This window comes from Carcharhinus amblyrhynchos, chromosome 25 (genome assembly GCF_965287045.1).
Source record: "Carcharhinus amblyrhynchos chromosome 25, sCarAmb.v2.hapA, whole genome shotgun sequence".
NCBI classification, from domain to species: Eukaryota; Metazoa; Chordata; class Chondrichthyes; order Carcharhiniformes; family Carcharhinidae; genus Carcharhinus; species Carcharhinus amblyrhynchos.
In genome coordinates this window covers 41079686-41094678 of record NC_137348.1, presented here as the reverse complement: position 1 = coordinate 41094678, position 14993 = coordinate 41079686, and the positions used below count along the sequence as shown (strand labels likewise).

The 14993-nt window shown below is 42.5% G+C and overlaps 1 protein-coding gene across 2 annotated transcripts; it reads left to right on the top strand.

The window, feature by feature from the left end:
- Nucleotides 1-1581: 1581 nt before the first annotated feature.
- Nucleotides 1582-11525, top strand: LOC145358395 (ganglioside GM2 activator-like). Of its 2 annotated transcripts, XM_080212430.1 has the most exons (5): nucleotides 1582-1779; nucleotides 3816-3930; nucleotides 5248-5409; nucleotides 6229-6411; nucleotides 8783-11525. In XM_080212430.1, exons 2-5 carry the CDS (start codon nucleotides 3820-3822, stop codon nucleotides 8936-8938), a joined length of 612 nt encoding a protein of 203 aa, XP_080068556.1. In that variant the 5' UTR covers nucleotides 1582-1779; nucleotides 3816-3819; the 3' UTR covers nucleotides 8939-11525. The 2 variants fall into 2 exon arrangements, with proteins under 2 accessions (XP_080068556.1, XP_080068555.1); XM_080212429.1 differs by lacking the exon at nucleotides 1582-1779 and having other exon boundaries at nucleotides 3588-3930.
- The last annotated feature ends 3468 nt before the right edge of the window (nucleotides 11526-14993 follow it).

Here is a 14993-nt window from a genome sequence, read left to right as displayed (position 1 = left end):
TCCTAAAAGGGTGACCCCTAGTTCTGGACTCATCCACAGGAGGAAACATCCTTTCCATGTCCACCTTGTCAGTACTGTTCAGAATCTTTTACATTTTACTCAAGTCAAACCTCATTCTTCTAAACTTTAGTGGAAACAAGTCCAGTCTGTGCAACTTTTCCTTGTATAACAACCCGCACGTTCCAGGTATCAATCTCAGAAACTTCCTATGAACCACCTCCAATGTATTTACATCTTTCCTCAAAGAAGGAGCCCGAGCTGCACACAGTATTCGAGAAGTGGTCTTACCAATATCCTGTAGAACTGAAGTACAACATCCTTTCTTTTATGTTAAATTCCTCTTATAATAAAGGATTCCATTAGCCTTCTTAACTTCATGCTGGACCTGCATACTGACCTTCTGTGCCTAGAAGATTTTGACCCCTCTACACCTTGGAATTCTGCAGCCGTTCTTAGTTTAAGCAATCCTCTGTTTTTTGTTCTTCCTGCCAAAGTGAACAGCTTTACATTTTCCCACCTTATACTCTTATCAGCCAGATTTTTGCCCATTCACTTGATCTATCTGTATCCTTCTGCAATCCCCTTTTTATCCTCTTCACCTCATACTCTCCTACCTATCTTTGTGTCATTTGCAAAATTAGCTACCATGCCTTCAATCCCCTTATTTAAATCATTGATAAATTACAAAACATTAAGGTCCCAGCACAGACCCCATCGGAACTCCACTTGTCACATCCTGCCAATTAGAAAAAGACTCATTTATGCATACTCTGTTTCCTGTCAACCTTCAGTCCAGGCTAATACATTATCTCCTGTACCATGAGCTCCTACTTTGTACAAATGTTTTCTGGAAATCCAAGTACATTCCATCTACAGGCTTCCCTTTATCCATAGCGCTTGTCACTACATCAAAGAATTCCAATAAATTGGTGAAACATGATTTTCCTTTTACAAAGCTACACTGATCCTTCCTGATTACCTTGAATTTCTCTAAGTGCCCAGCTAAACTCTCTTTAATAATTGATTCTAGCTCCTTCCCCATGACACACATCAAACTAAGTGATGCAGTTTCCTGTTTCCTGCCTCTGTCAGTTTTTGAATAGAGAGATTATATTTGCTACATTCCAGTCTGATGAAGCCTTTGCAGAAGCTGGAGAACAGGTTTCAGAGTTGAACTTTGGCCTGGTGTTGTGAAACTTCTTACTGTGTTTACCCCAGTCCAACACTGGCATCTCCAATTACAGAGACAGGTAATTTCTCCTTTCATCTTTCTTTTAAATCCTTTTGCTGTTTATTTCTTAAGTTTGAGATTTTAATGGAGGTGTTAAATGAGCTGTAATACGGCCAGATATTCCTTTACAAGGTTGTTGGGAAGGGAGATTGGTCAGGGTTCATAATTCATGGTCAGTTGATTTGCTCTTTGTCTGCCTCCTTTGAAGTTGAACTTCATTCACAATGTGCTTCTTTCGATCTGCCTCGCCAACTTGTGTCAGCTTGCATTTAGTTTCAAATTTTTTTTAAAAATCTCATATGTTTATGAAAGATTTTAAATAGGGATTCATTCCATTATCTTCAACTTAATATCATTTCCTGCATTGGTATCTTCAATGTCAGTATTTTTAAATTCCAGCTATTAACGTTACACCAAACTACCTGATGTCTGATTGCTTTTGCAGAAGCTGGAGAACAGGTTTCAGAGTTGAACTTTGGACTGGTGTTGTGAAACTTCTTACTGTGTTTACCCCAGTCCAACACTGGCATCTCCAATTACAGAGACAGGTCATTGAAGCAGTTTAGACCCTGGGTTCGATTCCTGGCTCGGGTCACTGTCTGTATGGAGTTTGCACATTCTCCTCGTGTCTGCGTGGGTTTCCTCCGGGTGTTCTGGTTTCCTCCCACAGTCCAAAGATGTGCGGGTTAGGTTGATTGGCTGTGCTAAGAAATTGCCCCTTAGTGTCCAGGGATGCGCAGGTTAGAGGGATTAGTGGGTATAATATGTAGGGATATGGGTGTAGGGCTTGGGTGGCATTGTGTTCGGTGCAGACTCGATGGGCCAAAGGGCCTCTTTCTGCACTGTAGGGTTCTATGATTTTCCCATTCCTGGCATGGGAATGGATGTGCTACCATCCTGAGAGGGGGCAGCATCTACCATTCCTAGAAAGCCACTGCCATGGCTCTGCTGCGCGTGATCTAAAGAAGATCATATGGTGGATCATTAGAGGTTCCACCAGTCTTTAAAAAGCAGTGTAGATTCAGCAGCCCAGAGACTAAATGGCATCAGTCCGAGCTTTGCTCCAAGAGTCAATGCTGCTTTCTGTGCAGAGATGGTGAATGCCAACTTCACAGAGGTGACCACATAAAAACTGGTGCAGTGTACACTGCTAACATCACTGAGCAGAATGTCTCACTTGTTGGAATGGAACTCTTTACAAAAGTCTCAGACTTCTAGAATTGCATAGGCTGTGCAGACCCATTATTCCAGATTATCTGCCAGCTATAGGCACAACGTAAAGCCCGAGTAATACAATACCACTGACTGCAGAATGTACCTGTTATGTGACAGGTTTACACAGTCGCAATTATAGGGATGGACATGGGAATTGTAAGGTTAACACATCTGTATGCTTGAAAAGGGGCAATAGGAAATAAGATTTTATAAATTGAATTTTATGCAGATTTTTAAGGCGTCAATTTGTATGTTTTAAATCTGTACAATTATCAATATTAGCATGTGAATGGTTAAAATCTTTGTTCGATATTTGTCTGATTTAAGTGGAAACATTGAACCATTTGACATAAATTTATTAACACCAGTGTTAAAATATTTATTAGAAGATCAAAGGATCACTTGAAACAATCGTTTGCTAATTTTGTTTTCAGTAATTTCTGCACTGTACTTATTGAACTTAGAGATTCTCAAGCATTTTGCAAAACTGATTAATAGGCTGGGTTTATTTACTTTGGGCCAGAGGGCTGGAGGGAGATTTAAGTGACACTTATAAAATGAGGAGGTGCCTAGAACAGAAAGACTTGTTTCCCATAGCAGAAAAGGAAATAACCAGGGGTCATGAACATAAACTAACTGATACAAAGATTGGAGAGGAGAAATGCTTTCGCCCAGACTGGTGGGGGTCTGCAGCTCACTGCCTGAAAGGGTGGTAAGGGGCAGAAACCATCATCACATTTAAAATGTACTTGGTTATGCACTTGAATTGCTGTAATCTTCAGAGCAATGAACCAAGAGCTGGAAAGCGGGATATAGGCTGGTTTGCTCTTTTTCTGTCCAGCACAGAAATCATGGGCCGAATGGCCTCTTTCTGTGCTGTGCAGTTTTTTGATGATTATTTTTCCAGAAGAAACCGGGGAACTAAGGTTACTGTTCTGAACTGGTCTTGTACACTTTAAAATGGAACACCAGTAAAATGGGGAAATAAGACTATTGGTTTGAACTTTTTTTTCCTTCTGGTGTCTACCGACCACTGGACAAAACATGATATCTAAGCACTGCCTTGCGCTCTTTAGAAATGACCTCCCATCCAGAGAGGGCGAGGGAGTGTATCTACACCAGTACTTTACACAGAAAGGGTTCCTCCTCCAGCTCTCTCTACAATCCTTGTTTGTGGTTATTTGTCAGTGCTGCCTGACTTTGCAGGGTAGTCAGAATGTTTTATAAGGCATCGTGTCAATGTTTGTGAAGACTGAGCCTGCAGCCGTTTCTTGCTACGTTTTACAGGGATGTTGATATAGACCAGCCTTATTTTTCAAAATTTTAATGCCAGGTTTCCTCTTTCTCATAAATCTTTAACACGGAACAGTACAATGAAGGTCATTTTTGTATTCCTCGTTTATTTCGGATTTGGTTCTACATCTCAAGCAGATAGAGGGAGGACATTCCACAGCCAGACATCAAATGACAACAACCCACGGATGGTAGGTCCTTTTACATTTCTGTGGTCAGGCACAGATTGTTGTTTCAGGAGAACAACAACTTACATCTACGTAGCAACCTTGTGTAAATGAAATGTCCCAATATTCCTGACAGAAAGTTTATCAGACACAATTTCATATGGAGCCACGTACAGAGATATTAGGGCAGGTGATCAAAACCTTAGTCAAAGATGTAAGTTTGAAGGAAGTCTTAAAGGAAGAAATGGATCAGTAGGTTTAGGAAGAGAAACTGAAGGTTCAGCTCTGCCATTAATGATGTGGGTATGCCGGCGTTGGACTGGCGTAAACACAGTCTGACAACCTATTTAATAGGTTGGACTAAAACCTGGTGTTGTGAGACTTTTTACTGTGTTTAGAGCGATTAATATCAGGAATCCTCCAGAGACCACAATTAGAGGAGTACAGATAGCTCAGAGGGCTGGAGGAGATTACAGAGTGAGGGAGTGCGAGGCCTTGGAAACATTTGAAAACTGTAATGTGAATTTTAAAATTGAGGCATTGCTGGACCAGGAGCCGTGTAGGTCAGGGGAGGTGAGTGAACACAATCTCATATTGCCCATTAGTTAATACCAATTTCACCCAGGCCTGTAGGATAGTATAATATTGAGGAAGCACAGCTGTCACAGGGTCAGTACTGAGGGAGTACTGCACCTCAGCAAGAGTCACACTGATAAAGAGGCACTATTGTGCTGATAGTAGATTTGGACACTTTGGGAACATTCAGGTGGTTATTGGATAAGCACATGGAGCACTCCAGAATGATAGGGAGGGGATAGCTTGGTCTTGGGATTGGACATAGCTCGACACAACATTGAGGGCTGAAGGGTCTGTACTGTGCTGTAATGTTCTAATACTGAGAACTTTCTGGTGGAGCCCTGCAGCTGGCGGACTGCCACACTGGGGATACCCTGCACTGTGAGGGGTGGCACTGAGAGTGCCCAGCGCTGTGAGGGATGGCACTGGGGGAGCCCTGCACTGACGGACGGCACTAGGGTAGCCCTGCGCTGTAAGGGGCAGTACTAGAACACAGAATAATACAGCACAGGAGCAGGCTGTTCGGCCCACAATGTTGTGCTGAACATCTGGAGGTGCCCTACACTGTCGGGGGCTGAGCTGGGCTGCCCTGCACTGTCAGGGAGGCAGTAACACTCTTATCGATGTTTGCTCTGGTATTGAGATTATGAAATAGAAATTCAGGTGAGAACACAACTAAACTTGCCCTTTGTCACCCTCCGCAACAACAAGTTCAAAAGTGGCAAATATCTGTTTACCTCTCACACATTGTCTCCTGGTTTTCAGATTCTAGATCAAACCTCCTTCTCGTGGGCGAATTGTGGGAGTAAAGAGGCCCCTGCAGTCCTCAAGAGTCTTTCAATCCAACCAGATCCAATAAGTATTCCTGGAGATCTTAAAGCCAGTGCTACAGGTTCCACCACTGTTAACCTTGCAGCACCATTAACGGTAAGAATCCATCCCTCACCTTATCCTTGCTGCCTCAAACTGAATCCTTCACCCATGGCTTTAGAGTTGTGGAGGTTATAAGTAACAATGTTCTCCTTCCCAGCCTCTCGCCTTACATCCTTCGTAAGTTTATCCAAACCTCTACTGTCCATATCCTAACTTGCACCAAGTCCTATTCCCCCGTCACCCCAGCGCTTGCTGAAATAGAAGCAAATTACTGCGGATGCTGGAATCTGAAACCAAAAGAGAAAATACTGGAAAATCTCAGCAGATCTGGCAGCAGCTGTAAGGAGAGAAAAGAGCTGACATTTCGAGTCCAGATGACCCTTTGGCAAAGCTTTGTCATCTGGACTCAAAACATCAGCTCTTTTCTCTCCTTAAAGATGTTGCCAGACCTGCTGAGATTTTCCAGCATTTTCTCTTTTGCGTGCTGGAATATACTGGCTTCCAACCCAGCAACCCCACAATTTTAAAATCCTCATCCCTATTTTCAAATTCTTTCACGGTGTTGAAACTTGCTCCAGTCCTACTACTCTCTGAGGTATTTCTACCCCTCCGATTCTGGTCTCTTCTTCATTCTTGATTTCTATCACTCTACCACCGGCAGCTCCTTATCTCTGGAATTCCCTCCTGAAGCCTCTCCATCTCTCTTTCCTCCTTTAAGATGCTTGCTAAAACCTAGCTCTTTCACCGAGCTTTTGGATCATCTTCCCTAACATCACCTTGGGTAACTCAGTGTGAACCTTTCTTTAATAATCCTCTGAAGCATCTAATTGTGTTAAAGACGCTACATAAATGCAAATTATTATTGTTTGACAGGTTAATATAACACTGAACAAGGAAGTTGCTGGAATATGGGTGAAAATTCCATGTGTTCAAGAAATTGGAAGTTGTGTTTATGACGATGTCTGTCGAATACTGGATCTGGCAATCCCACCTGGACAGCAGTGCCCAGAACCGCTGTATACTTATGGAATCCCATGTCACTGTCCTTTCAAAGCGGTGAGACAGTTTACCTTGTTACACAAAGTAACAGCCCAGTATGTAATACAACTCACAAGATTAGCACTGTGTGTACAGGAACCGTAATCCTTGATATAGCCACTGTTGCTATGTAATCTGTGGTATTGAAAAGGCTGGCTACACTTAAAGTTGAAGTCATCAGGAGCAGATCAAAGGCATTTAGGGACACTGAGGGAAATAAGGGTAGAAATTACAGAGACGGTGGACATAATCTTTCAGTCGTCCTTAGATTAAGGGGTGGTGCCAGAGGACTGGAGAATTGCAAATGTTACAGCCTTTTTCAAAAAAGTGAGGATAAATCCAGCATGACAGTCAGTTAGTTTAACTTCGATAATGTGAAAGCTTTTAAAAACAATAATCTGGGGTGAAGTTAGCAGTCGCTGGGATAAGCATGGATTAATTAAGGGCTTCCAAAGAGTGTTTGATAAAGTGCCACATGACAAGCTTTTAGCAAGATGAGTGCCCATGGAATTATACGGACACTGGCAGCATCTGAAGTTCACTGAGTGGAGGAAACATTAGTGATGAATGGTTTTTCAGTATTTTGGGCACAATTTCAAATACCAGAAGTATTGTGAACTGTGAGGAGGACAGTAGTAGCCTTCACAGGGACATAGGTTGGTGGAGTGAAGTCAAATTCCACATGAAATGACGTGAAGTGAAACATTTGGTTAGAAACAAAGAGGAAATATAAAACAGAAGATACAATTCTGCAAGGGCTACAACAGCAGAGAGATGGGTTGCATGATTGAAGATGGCAGGGCTGGTTGAGAAAATGGTTAACAGAAATACAGACAAAATCCTGGGCTTTATAAGCAGAAGCACTGAGTACAAAAGCATGGAAATGATGGCCTCAACTGGGGCAGTGTGTCCGATTCCAGGCACTACACTCCTGGAAGAATTGAAGACTTTAGAGAGGGTGTGGAAAAGATTCTCGAGAATAGTCCCAGGAAATGAGTGGCTTCAGTTCCATTGATTGGAGAAGCTGGGACTTTTCTGCTTAGAGAAGATTGAGAGGAGATTTGATAAAAGATACTTGTGAGCAATCTGGACAGAGTAGATAGGGAGAAGCTGTTCCTGTTGGTGGAAGGATTGAGAACCATAGAGTTAAAGTGGATGGTAAAACAAACCAAAGGCATCATGAGGAAAATCCTTTTTACATAGCGAGTGGTTCAGACCTGGAAAGCATTGTCTGTGAATGTGGTAGAGACAGATTCACACAGCATTTGTTGTTCAGACCTGGAAAGCACTGTCTGAGAGTGTGGTGGAGGTGGGTTCAGTTGTGCCTTTGAGAAGGCAATTGGATAATTATCTGAAGAGAAAAATGTTGCAAAGCTACAGGAGGAGTGGGACTAGGGTGAGCTGATCTTGCAGAGAGCCAGCACGGATACAAAGGGCTTTCTTTGATGCCGTAACAATTCTGTGACATTATCAGGATGTTACAGGATAAGTTGATGGGGTTATGACTGCCTGGAAAATGCTCAAGATTATGAGTATACGTTGTGGTAGGATGGTCAGGTGTAACATGGGATAGTATATCTCCAGAAGGACAAGAAAGTTAGTAGTGAAAAGAGTGAGAGGGGTCCTTTGTGAGACATTCATCATTCAGCACTACTTACAAAACCATCAACCTGTTAACTGATTAACGGCTTTAAAATAAAAGAGAACAGAATTTTATCTGAACACAGTGCATGTTACAAACACAAACACGAGGTGAATTGAAATGTATCTTTAAAATCTGCTGACAAAGTCATACCTGATTTTACAGCAGTCTCGTTTCATGAATGTTTACTTTTTATAATGGTGTGAAATGGAAATTTAATAACACAGCTGATCAAGTGTGAGTGGCTGAGACTTACAGAGCAGGAAAGTCAATAGTAAGTTTGTGCTGAGTTAGCTTATTACAGCCAGGGCACAGGTCGGCACGGCATAAGTCATCACAGCAAGGATAAAATCAGTAAGGGTCTCCAGTCCTGTTCATTTTCTGCGTTCCTCCCCTTAGAATTGACAGAATATCCAAGGAGGACAGAATAGGAGCTTGGCTGTGATGCTCCCCATGGTTGAACAGCTGGCCAATATTTGTTGAGTGCGTATCTGTGTTAAATACGGGCACTTGGGTGAGGTAGTGTCAGGTGGCCAGATACATGGAACTGCACCTCAGCAAGGAGTTGATTATTTCAGGTGGGGAGGGGAGCAAGTTGGCAAAAAGGAAAAAAACGAAGAGAAAGTCAGTAGAGAAGAAAAGTTGTTAGTTAATTGCAGCAAGCGGAAACGTATGGCTTCAATTACATGGATCAACATTTTCTGCTTAAATGCCTGCCTTATAACACTACTCTGTTTTGGTATTTAGGGTGAGTATGCTCTGCCAAACACTTACTTCTACATACCCCCTGTGGAGCTCCCAATTTGGATGACCAGTGGGAACTACAAAGCGATGGCAATCCTGACCAGAAACCAGGAGGAGCTGGCCTGTCTCAAAGTCTCCTTTTCTCTCAAGTCAGAATAATCAAATCCAATCAGTTGCCATTTCAGCAGAGGCAAAGAGCAGGAAATCATCAACATTGCTTTTTCATCTCTCTGACATCAATGCCACGCTGCCAGTGTTTTTTTTCTCTAATATCAGCAGTTGTTTTTCAGCAGCAAATGCATTGCTTCCGTTTGAAATTGAATCAGGCATTGTTTCCATCATTCTGAAACTTCATTAACACGAACTAAAATATTTGCTTCTGCTTTTCTGACCCTGGATCCTGATTTACGGGACTGTCCACTGTCATGGTTATAAATGGTCACAGAATTCACCTCTGCCGACCAATGAACAGAAACCCCAGTAGCACCATACATCAGAGAAGGAGGCCATTCAGTCCAGCATTCCTGTGCTGGTCCCTTTAAAGAGCTATCCAAATAGTCTCTTTGCCCTGTCTTTGCCCCACGTTTTCCATTTCTGTGTTTGGAGAATTACTGTTGAATCTGCTTTCACGGTCTTTTCAGGCAGCACATTCTAGATCACAACTCACAGCTTTAAAAAGAAATTCTCATCCCGCCTCTAATTCTTTTGCCATTTATCTTAAATCTGGTTATCAACCCACCTTCCAATGGGAACAGTTTTCCCCATCATAGAACAATTACAGCACAGGAGGAGGTTATTTCTCTTTCGAAAGCCACAATTGTGCTGTCTCCAGCACGCTCTCAGGCAGTGTATTTCAGATCCTAACTGTTCGTTGTGAACAAAGAACAACACAGCACAGGAAACTGGCCCTTCGGCCCCACAAGCCCGTGCTGCCCATTTTAACATTCAGTCAGTGCCTCATTCCAATCCTTCTACCTACAACTTTTGTCTACGCCTCTTGGACTCCACAATAAAGGTGTGCAAATTTACAGAATTATAGGTGCGCCAGATTAAGGGAGGTCTAATTTAGGGGCAATTTGTTACACCAATCAGCCTAAGAGCATGTTTTTGGGGTGTGGGAGGAAACCGGAGCACCCGGAGAAAACCCACGCAAGCACGGGGAGAATGTGCAAACTCTCACAGACACCGACCCAAATTGGAGATCTGACCCAGGTCCATGTATCTGCACAGCAAACAGTGATAGTCACTGAGCTGTTGTGTTGCCCATCAATTGGTCCAGTTTAAGCGTACACTAACGATGTGAAGCACTAGGCAACTCTTGAAGCAACATCCAAGAGCAGCCCTTGCACGACCCACCGCGTGTATGCCCCTTGTTGGACAACAAAATGGATGCAATCACCTGTGGATGTAAAAAGGAGACATCAGTAAACATAAACAGCTTATACAGACATTCACGGGAGATCCCCAGAAGCTCAAACGTGAATCTGTCTCCACCACACTCTCAGGCAGTGTATTCGGGACCCTAACCACTGGCTGTGTTTAAAAAAAAAGTTTTTTATCACGTTGTCTTTGGTTCTTTTGCCAATCACCTAATTTACTCTATTGAGCAGTAGCACTATATACATACTTCAAAGTAACCCTTACTTCAACAGATGCCATATGACAGTAGATGTGCTGTGGTTCTGGGGAGGGTGGGGGTTGGTGGCACAGTGACAATGTCACTGGACTCGTAATCGAGAGGACCATGCTAATGTTCTGCCTACCACAGCAGTTGGTGGAATGCAAATTCAAGCAATAATCTGGAATTGACAAAGTAGTTTCAGTAATGGTGACCATGAAACCATTGTTGGTCGTCATAAAAACCCCATCTGGTCCACCAGTGTCTTTCAGGGAAGGAAATCTGCCGTTCTTACCTAGTCTGTCCTACACGTGACTCCAGATACCACAGCAATGTGGTCGATTCCTAACTGGTGTGGTAAGCAGTTAAGTTCAAGGGTAATGAGGGTTCGCGTCTCAACCTTTTTGGCTAAGTTCTAAGTGTCAGATCAAACCCAAGATCAGGTGCAGTTTGGTCTCTTTTGTGGGGACCATGAACTGGGTTCAATTTGAATTGGTTTTTGGAGCAAGACAGATGAAGGATTAAGAGTTTGCTTTGTCCACTCTGCACACTGACTTTGCAACTTTTAGAAAGGGATAAAATTTTGTCGGGATGGGCAACGAATGCTGGCCTTGTTGACCCACTCCAATAAAGGATTAATTTTCAAAAACTATATACTATAGGATATTCCTCAAGCATTAAAGATGTTCTAATTATTCCATACACCTGGATATGTCAAGTTATTCTGGTGATTGAGGCTCATTCATACTTTTTCTTTCTCTGATTCATGTTATATGAGCACCAACTGCATTCCTGATTAGTGAGTCAGCTTTTAAAGGGGATTTTTTTTCTTGTATTCATAAAGTGTGCTTGGTAAACTTTTGTTTGCGGGAAAAGTAAAGAGGTTTTTATTCCACGTGACACTCCAGTAGACAGGTATCAAGGTGCACTACATCACATTCTGTTTGTGAAGAAAATCCTTTACTTAATCTTATTTTCTCAAGAATTTTTAAGCTGTCAGAACCTAGACCTTCAATAATGTTTTCGTTTGCAAAATTTCGTGTCAAATTCGTTTGAAACAAATAAAATTAACAATGCTTTGTATTTAAAAAAATAAAGGTTCTGCCCTTCCTTTGTGACACTTTCAAACTTTTTCTTCTGTGGGGCATCATTCTGTTGTTGGTATAGCATAAAATCAAGGCTGAGGGAATGCTGTAAAGTCCGAAATACCAGCTTTCAGCTGAGACATTGAAGTGAGGTCTGTGTTTTCAGGAGGATTTGATATTATTCAAAGAATGGCAAGGGAATTTTCTCTCTTAATAGAAAATGCTGGAAAACTCAGGTCTGGCAGCAGCTGTGGAGAGACGGAAAAATGTGAATGTTCTGAGTCCATTGTGGTTTCTTTGTTATGGGATAGGATTGTTAACATGGATTGAATTCAATCTGTGTGACTGTGTATCCTTGTTCACAACATAAAAGAGAGGGCATGCCAATTTATGCAGCTTGCTCCACTCACCCTCATGCCAATACCAGCTCTCCACATCCTGGCACGTGTATTTTCTTTTGTTTCATTGCTGGGTATAGGTGCCCATGACAATTCCTCTCTGATCTCACAAGGCAACCAAATCTGCTCCCAGCAGAGCAAATCGATCGGTGAACTGCATTGCCCCTAAACATCTCAGCTTAAACTCCAGAAACTTGTCCAGCTTTCTTTGGATAGAACCATAGTGTTCCTACGATGCAGAAGGTGGCCATTTGGCCCATCAAGTCTGCACCAACTTCCCACAAGAGCATCCCACCCTATCCCTGAAACCCAACACATATATTGTGGCTAAACCACTCTTGGGATGCGAAGGAGCAATTTAGCACGGCCAGTCCAACTAATCTGCACAGCTTTCGGACTGGGAGGAAACCAGAGCATCCAGAGAAAACCCACACAGATACGGGGAGAACATGCAAACTGCACAGACAGTCACCCACCCAAGGCTGAATTGAACCCAGGTCCCTAGCACTGTGAGGCAGCAGTGCTAACCACTGTGTCAAAGTACCAGTTAGACAGTGACGAATCCACATGGACAATGCACTTACATTGCAAAGGGTTATGTCTGAAGTACCTCCTATCATATAAGTTCTTTGGCTCCGTGTTTTACACTAACATCTCTCTTCTCCGTTGCTGTTAAACACAAATAACCGACCCCACCAGACAGATTCTAATCCTTTAGTCGTTTTAGACACCCCAGAATTGTTTCTCGAATGAAAATAACCCCAAGTAATTTTGCACCGAGAATAATTGAGCCCAAAATGTTGGTCGTCCTCCTCTCCCTCCAGTGACCAAAGCTGAAAGCAATGTTTCAGTACCAAATCCTTGTATTTCCCACTTGGAAAATGTTATTTCGCACTGATCAGGAAGACATTCCTAAAACTCTTAGTTTTGAGTTTATGGGAATGAGTCATGATTCACAGAAACCCTACAGTGCAGATGGAGGCCATTCAACCCATCGAATCTGCACCGACAACAATCCCACCCAAACCCTATCCCTGTCACCCCACGTATTTACCCTGCTAATCCCTCTAATCTACACATCCCAGGAGATTAAGGGGCAATTTTACATGGCCAATCAACCTAACCCATACATCTTTAGAGTGTGGGAGGAAACTGGAGCACCCGGCGGAGTAGATAGCAAATAGTTCTTTGAGGTGCAGCATCAATTGTTTTAGAGCACAGAGAAAATTAGGTCATTCAACCGAATATAAATACAGTTGTCATTTCCCCCTTGTCCTCAATTCTACCCTTATGTCCTCCCCTCCCTCTCAACCTGTGAAAATATTCCCATCTTCCACCTATCTGTACTCGATACACAAGATATAAGGGCACAAGTGGACAATACTGCCTGATGAACCTGCTCCACCGTTTGATACAATTATGACTGATCTTGGGCTTCAACTCCACCTTCCTGCCAACTCCCCGTATCTCTTGATTCTCTGAGACGTCAATATCCATTTATCCCAATCTTAAAAACAATGGAACATCCATAACTCCCTGGGATACAGAATTCCAAACATTCATGACTCTTTGAGTGAAGGAATTTCTCTTCTTCAGTCCTAGGTGATCATCCCTTTATCCTGAGGGATCCCCTTATCTGGTAGATTCAGTTGCATAAAAATGTAAAAAAAAACCAAAGGGTAAGTAGAACCTTGGAGTACAGGTTAATGATAGGTTAATTGTTACCAGATAATGAAAGATCGTGTGAATTTGATATTGCACCCAGGGAATCATACAAGAATGAGGAAAAATGAATAACGGGACAAATTTAAAGGTTTTGTATCTAAACACGCACAGCATTCAGAAAAAAATTGAAGAGTTAACAGCGCAAATAGAGACAACAGGGTGATTTGTTGGAGATTACTGAGACATGGTTACAAGGAGACCAGGTCTGGGAGTTGAACATCCAAGGGTACTCCGTGTTTTTGGGGGATAGACAGAAAGGAAAAGGAGGTGATGTAGCTTTGTTAATAAAGAAAGGATCAGTGCTATAGTGAGAAGTGATATTGGCACTGAAGATCAAGAATCAGTCTGGATATAAGTAAGCAATATCAAGGGAAAGATTATTCCCACAGGGACTTCAATCAGTCCCAAATAGTAGATTCACTGTCGAATGCAGGATATACCAGGAAATACAGGGGGCTTGTTAGAAAGTAATGACAATAATCATGGATGATTTTAACACGCATATAGACAGAATTAATCAAATCAGCAATGGTAGCCTTGAGGGAGAGTTTATAGGGCACATTAGAGATTTTTTTGAACAATATGTTGTCGAACCAATAAGGAAGCAGACTGTTTGAATTCAGTATTGCGTAATGAGATGGGATTAATTCATGATCTTGTAGAAGAAGATCCTCTAGGGAAGAGTGATCATTTCATGCTTGAACTTCAAATTCCGTTTGAGAACAATAAACTTGAGTCCCATACTCGTATTCTGGCGTTAATCTAAGGTAATTATATAGACATGAGGACAGATTCGGCCCTAGTGGACTGAGCAGAAAGATTAGAAAGTTGGGCATTGGTGAACACTGGTAGTCATGATGTGGAGATGCTAGCACTGGACTGGGGTAAACACAGTAAGAAGTCTTACAACACCAGGTTAAAGTCCAATAGGTTTATTTGGTAGCAAACGTCACTGGCTTTCAGAGCGCTGCTCCTTCGTCAGCTAGGTGGGGAATTCTGATCACAAACAGGGCATATAAAGGTCCACACACAGTTTACAGAATACTGATTAGAATGTGAGTCTTTATAGCTAATCAAGTCTTAAAGGTGCAGACAATGTGAGTGGAGACAGCATTAAGCACAGGTTAAAGAGATGTATATTGTCTCCAGACAGGACAGTAAGTGAGATGTTGCAAGCCCAGGCAAGTCATGGGGGTTACAAATGTTGTGACATGAACCCAAGATCCCGGTTGGGACCACCCTCTTGTGTGCGGAACTTGGGCTATCAGTCTCTGCTCAGCGACTCTGTGCTGTCGTGTGTTGCGAAGGCTGCCTTGGAGAACGCTTACCCAAAGATCAGAGGCCGAATGCCCTTGACTGCTGAAGTTGTTCACTAATAGGAAGAGAAC

Coding starts and splice junctions, on each gene's coding strand:
- LOC145358395 (XM_080212430.1), top strand. CDS start 3,820: ATGAAGGTCATTTTTGTATTCCTCGTTTATTTCGGATTTGGTTCTACA. Junction 3,931..5,247: donor ATGACAACAACCCACGGATG/GTAGGTCCTTTT, acceptor CCTGGTTTTCAG/ATTCTAGATCAAACCTCCTT. Junction 5,410..6,228: donor ACCTTGCAGCACCATTAACG/GTAAGAATCCAT, acceptor ATTGTTTGACAG/GTTAATATAACACTGAACAA.